The sequence below is a fragment of the Ascaphus truei genome, chromosome 5, assembly GCF_040206685.1.
Source record: "Ascaphus truei isolate aAscTru1 chromosome 5, aAscTru1.hap1, whole genome shotgun sequence".
Classification (NCBI taxonomy): domain Eukaryota; kingdom Metazoa; phylum Chordata; class Amphibia; order Anura; family Ascaphidae; genus Ascaphus; species Ascaphus truei.
The window spans coordinates 5,400,391-5,406,710 of NC_134487.1; the positions used below are offsets into that span (position 1 = coordinate 5,400,391).

Consider the following 6,320-nt stretch of genomic DNA (forward strand, 5'->3'; position numbering starts at 1 on the left):
CTGTCAGTCGTCTCTCCCGCTTGGCGTTCAATTCTTGCACGCAGCAGACATTCCATTCAGCTTCATACAGATAAGATGGAGGCTCATTCGCAAGATGGCGGCACCTTGCTTTCCCCCCCAGACCACTCCTCCTTGGAACAATAGTCCGGGTGTATCACAATCTTCTCACTATCTACGCCCGGGCGACCGGGTGGCAATAAGGCCGCTGCGCAGTAAGTATCGCCCTATCCATCCATCTAGAACCAGCTCCATAGGATGAGGCAATAAGGAACCCCCCCGCCCTCTCACCTGGAGGCTGGTGACCGTCAGCCTGCGGGCATCATCGGAGCGGGAGGCCACGGGAACCACGAAGGGGCTGTCTGGGATGTGCTCATCGTTAAACTTGATGGACACCTCGTAGTCACCTAGCGATGCAGAGAGGAGAGAGCGGCTCACGTCAGTACAGAAGGGCGGGGGGTGTCCTGTTTCCCCGCGATACCCGAGCCCCCCCATTCATTCTGAGGGAATGGAACAGTCTAAAGAGATGTCCTAAAGGTTAAAAATGGTATGCAGGTCCAGTGTATCCATGGCAACAGCCTGAGCCAATCAGGGAGCTCCAGGTCTGTGCACGAGGCACATAATGGCAATATGACAGGAGCTGAATGAAGCAATCTGATTGGCTTGTCTATGATCTTTGTTTTAGGAGCGTTCGGATTGGTTGGTCTATGATCTTTGCTAAATGGAGTGATCTGATTGGCTGATATGGAAGTTTTCATGAATGGAGTGATCTGATTGGTTAATCTGACACCCGCAGCTGACAGACTCACCGGCTTCCTGCACAATGTAAGGACACCCCACAGGATCCGTCCTTACGATCCTCAAAGGAGATCTCGGCCTTACTAGGACCCTCCACCGCGATGGACAGACCCCCGGCCCCTGCCTCTCGGGTCCAGATACTGAACTCAGCTGTGGGGACGGAGACACAATCATCATACAGCATAGGGCACAGCCGTATACTCCCTGCATACCCCTCCTGCACCCCACTCCCTGTATACCCCCCCTGCACCTCACTCCCTGTATACCCCCCCTGCACCCCACTCCCTGTATACCCCCCCTGCACCCCACTCCCTGCATACCCCTCCTGCACCCCACTCCCTGCATACCTCTCCTGCACCCCACTCCCTGTATACCCCCCTGCACCTCACTATATACCTCTCCTGTACCCCCCTCCCTGCACCCCACTCCCTGTATACCCCCCTGCACCTCACTATATACCTCTCCTGCACCCCACTCCCTGCATACCCCTCCTGCACCCCACTCCCTGTATACCCCCCTGCACCTCACTATATACCTCTCCTGCACCTCACTCCCTGTATACCTCTCCTGCACCTCACTCCCTGTATACCCCTCCTGCACCCCACTCCCTGTATACCCCCCCTGCACCTCACTATATACCTCTCCTGCACCTCACTCCCTGTATACCCCTCCTGCACCCCACTCCCTGCATACCCCTCCTGCACCCCACTCCCTGTATACCCCCCCTGCACCTCACTATATACCTCTCCTGCACCCCCACTCCCTGCATACCTATCCTGCACCCCACTCCCTGTATACCCCCCCTGCACCTCACTATATACCTCTCCTGCACCCCACTCCCTGTATACCCCTCCTGCATCCCACTCCCTGTATACCCCCCCTGCACCTCACTATATACCTCTCCTGCACCCCACTCCCTGCATACCCCTCCTGCACCCCACTCCCTGTATACCCCCCCTGCACCTCACTATATACCTCTCCTGCACCCCACTCCCTGCATACCCCTCCTGCACCCCACTCCCTGCATACCCCCCCTGCACCTCACTATATACCTCTCCTGCACCCCACTCTCTGCATACCCCTCCTGCACCCCACTCCCTGCATACCCCCCCTGCACCCCACTCCCTGCAAAACCCCCCCTGCACCTCACTATATACCCCTCCTGCACCCCACTCTCTGCATACCCCTCCTGCACCTCACTATATGCCTCTCCTGTACCACCCTCCCTGCATACCCCTCCTGCACCCCACTCTCTGCATACCCCCCTGCACCTCACTATATACCTCTCCTGCACCCCACTCCCTGCATACCCCCTCCTGCACCCCACTACCTGTATACCCCCCTGCACCTCACTATATACCTCTCCTGCACCTCACTCCCTGTATACCCCTCCTGCACCCCACTCCCTGTATACCCCCCCTGCACCTCACTATATACCTCTCCTGCACCTCACTCCCTGTATACCCCTCCTGCACCCCACTCCCTGCATACCCCTCCTGCACCCCACTCCCTGTATACCCCCCCTGCACCTCACTATATACCTCTCCTGCACCCCACTCCCTGCATACCCCTCCTGCACCCCCACTCCTGTATACCCCCCCTGCACCTCACTATATACCTCTCCTGCACCCCACTCCCTGTATACCCCTCCTGCACCCCACTCCCTGTATACCCCCCCTGCACCTCACTATATACCTCTCCTGCACCCCACTCCCTGCCATACCCTCCTGCACCCCACTCCCTGTATACCCCCCCTGCACCTCACTATATACCTCTCCTGCACCTCACTCCCTGTATACCCCTCCTGCACCCCACTCCTGTATACCCCCCCTGCACCTCACTAGTATACCCCTCCTGCACCTCACTCCCTGTATAACCCCCTCATGCACCTCACTATATACCCCTCTCGCACCTCCCTCACTGTATATCCATACTAGAGGCCCCTAACTCCCTGCACCCCCTTTGCTGAGTCCCCCTCCCCCTCCCTGCACCCCCTTTGCTGAGGCCCCCTCCCTCCCTGCACCCCCTTTGCTGAGGCCTCCTCCCCACGCCTGCACCCCCTTTGCTGAGCCCCCCCTTCCCCTCCCTGCACCCCCTTTGCTGAGGCCCCCTCCCCTCCCTGCACCCCTTTGCTGAGGCCCCCTCCCCACGCCCTGCACCCCCTTTGCTGAGCCCCCCTTCCCTCCCTGCACCCCCTTTGCTGAGGCCCCCTCCCCTCCCTGCACCCCCTTTGCTGAGGCCCACACCTGCACCCCCTTTGCTGAGCCCCCCTTCCCCTCCCTGCACCCCCTTTGCTGAGCCTCCCTCCCCTCCCTGCACCCCCTTTGCTGAGGCCCCCTCCCTGCACCCCATTTGCTGAGCCCCCCTCCCCTCCCTGCACCCCCTTTGCTGAGTCCCCTTCCCCACCCTGCACCCCCTTTGCTGAGTCCCCCTCCCCACCCCTGCACCCCCTTTGCTGAGCCCCCCTCCCTGGCACCCCTTTGCTGAGGCCCCCTCCCTCCCTGCACCCCCTTTGCTGAGGCCCCTCCCTGCACCCCCTTTGCTGAGCCCCCTCCCCACCCCTGCACCCCCTTTGCTGAGGCCCCCTCCCTGCACCCCCTTTGCTGAGCCCCCCTCCCCTCCCCTGCACCCCCTTTGCTGAGGCCCCCTCCCTGCACCCCCTTTGCTGAGCCCCCCTCCCCACCCCCTGCACCCCCTTTGCTGAGGCCCCCTCCCTGCACCCCCTTTGCTGAGGCCCCCCTCCCCTCCCTGCACCCCCTTTGCTGAGGCCCCCTCCCTGCACCCCCTTTGCTGAGGCCCCCTCCCCTCCCTGCACCCCCTTTGCTGAGGCCCCTCCCTGCACCCCCTTGCTGAGCCCCCCTCCCCACCCCTGCACCCCCTTTGCTGAGGCCCCCTCCCTGCACCCCTTTGCTGAGCCCCCCTCCCCTCCCTGCACCCCCTTTGCTGAGGCCCCCTCCCTGCACCCCCTTTGCTGAGCCCCCCTCCCCTCCCTGCACCCCCTTTGCTGAGGCCCCCTCCCTGCACCCCCTTTGCTGAGACCCCCTCCCTGCACCCCCTTTGCTGAGCCCCCCTCCCCTCCCTGCACCCCTTTGCTGAGGGCCCCCTCCCTGCACCCCCTTTGCTGAGGCCCCCTCCCTGCACCCCCTTTGCTGAGCCCCCCTCCCCACCCCTGCACCCCCTTTGCTGAGGCCCCTCCCCTCCCTGCACCCCCTTTGCTGAGTCCCCTCCCTGCACCCCCTTTGCTGAGGCCCCCTCCCCTCCCTGCACCCCCTTTGCTGAGGCCCCCTCCCTGCACCCCCTTTGCTGAGCCCCCCTCCCCGTACCTCCCCGCGCTCTCCCTTACTTGGAACGCCAGCGACGCCTCTCTCCAGGCCGGTTCCGCCGCCCGGACCTTGTGGGCGCCTCCTTCGCCCATGGGCCCCACGGTGAACTGGAAGGGGCTCCCCGGCACGTGCTGGCCGCGGTACTTCACGCTGACGATGTGAGATCCCATCTCCAGCGGCAAGAAGCGCACGCTGTACGTACTGTCCTCACCGTCAATGATCTCGGCGTCCGCGTCTGCCCCGACGGACTGGTCACCTGAGCCGTCATATCCTGGGGGGCGCCTCGCCTGACAGAGAGAGGGGGGACACTGCTCAGTACAGAGAGAGAGGGGGGGGGGACACTGCTCAGTACAGAGAGAGAGAGGGGGGGGGGGGACACTGCTCAGTACAGAAAGAGAGAGGGGGGACACTGCTCAGTACAGAGAGAGAGAGGGGGGGACACTGCTCAGTACAGAGAGAGAGAGGGGGGACACTGCTCAGTACAGAGAGAGAGAGGGGGGGACACTGCTCAGTACAGAGAGAGAGAGGGGGGACACTGCTCAGTACAGAGAGAGAGGGGACACACTGCTCAGTAGAGAGAGAGAGAGGGGGGACACTGCTCAGTACAGAGAGAGAGAGAGAGGGGGGACACTGCTCAGTACAGAGAGAGAGGGGACACACTGCTCAGTAGAGAGAGAGAGAGGGGGGACACTGCTCAGTACAGAGAGAGAGGGGACACACTGCTCAGTAGAGAGAGAGAGAGGGGGGACACTGCTCAGTACAGAGAGAGAGAGAGAGAGGGGGGACACTGCTCAGTACAGAGAGAGAGAGAGAGAGGGGAGACACTGCTCAGTACAGAGAGAGAGAGGGGGGGGGACACTGCTCAGTACAGAGAGAGAGAGAGGGGACACACTGATCAGTACAGAGAGAGAGAGAAAGAGGGGGGACACTGCTCAGTACAGAGAGAGAGGGGGGGGACACTGCTCAGTACAGAGAGAGAGAGGGGGGACACTGCTCAGTACAGAGAGAGAGAGAGAGAGAGGGGGGACACTGCTCAGTACAGAGAGGGAGAGGGGGGGACACAGCTCAGTATAGAGAGAGAGAGGGGGACACTGCTCAGTACAGAGAGAGAGAGAGAGAGAGAGAGAGAGAGAGAGGGGAGACACTGCTCAGTACAGAGAGAGAGAGAGAGAGAGAGAGGGGGGACACTGCTCAGTACAGAGAGGGAGAGGGGGGACACTGCTCAGTATAGAGAGAGAGAGGGGGACACTGCTCAGTACAGAGAGAGAGAGAGAGGGGGGGCACTGCTCAGTACAGAGAGAGAGAGGGTGGGACACAGCTCAGTAAAGAGAGAGAAAGAGAGAGAGAGGGGACACTGCTCAGTACAGAGAGAGAGAGGGGGGACACTGCTCAGTACAGAGAGAGAGAGGGGGGACACTGCTCAGTACAGACAGAGAGAGCGAGAGAGAGAAAAGAGAGAGGGGGGGGGACACTGCTCAGTACAAAGAGAGAGAGGGGGGACACTGCTCAGTACAGAGAGAGAGGGGGGGACACTGCTCAGTACAGAAGAGAGAGGGGGGACACTGCTCAGAACAGAGAGAGAGAGAGGGGGGGGACACTGCTCAGTACACAGAGAGAGAGAGAGAGGAGAGGGGGGGACACTGCTCAGTACAGAGAGAGAGAGAGGGGGGGGGGACACTGCTCAGTACAGAGAGAGAGGGGGGGACACTGCTCAGTACAGAGAGAGAAAGAGAGAGGGGGGGACACTGCTCAGTACAGAGAGAGAGGGGGGACACTGCTCAGTACAGAGAGATAGAGAGGGGGGACACTGCTCAGTACAGAGAGAGAGAGGGGGACGACACTGCTCAATACGAGAGAGAGGGGAGACACTGCTCAGTGCAGAGAGAGAGAGGGGGGACACTGCTCAGTATGGAGAGAGAGGGTGGGGACACTGCTCAGTACAGAGAGAGAGAGGGGGGGACACTGCTCAGTACAGAGAGGGGGACACACACTGCTCAGTACAGAGAGAGAGGGGGGACACTGCTCAGTACAGAGAAAGAGAGAGGGGGGACACTGCTCTGTACAGAGAGAGAGGGGGACACTGCTCAGTACGGAGAGAGAGGGGGACACACTGCTCAGTACAGAGAGAGAGAGGGGGGACACTGCTCAGTACAGAGAGGGGGACACACACTGCTCAGTACAGAGAGAGAGGGGGACACTGCT

At 61.1% G+C, this 6,320-nt stretch overlaps 1 protein-coding gene across 1 annotated transcript in view; it reads right to left on the minus strand.

The window, feature by feature from the left end:
• FLNC (filamin C) overlaps window positions 1-6,320 on the minus strand; it is a 152,623-nt gene that overhangs the window by 14,961 nt on the left and 131,342 nt on the right. The window contains 6 exon segments of the mRNA XM_075598896.1: window positions 289-404; window positions 807-825; window positions 827-945; window positions 4,139-4,180; window positions 4,183-4,350; window positions 4,353-4,400. Of these exon segments, the coding sequence (XP_075455011.1) occupies window positions 289-404; window positions 807-825; window positions 827-945; window positions 4,139-4,180; window positions 4,183-4,350; window positions 4,353-4,400 (512 nt within the window).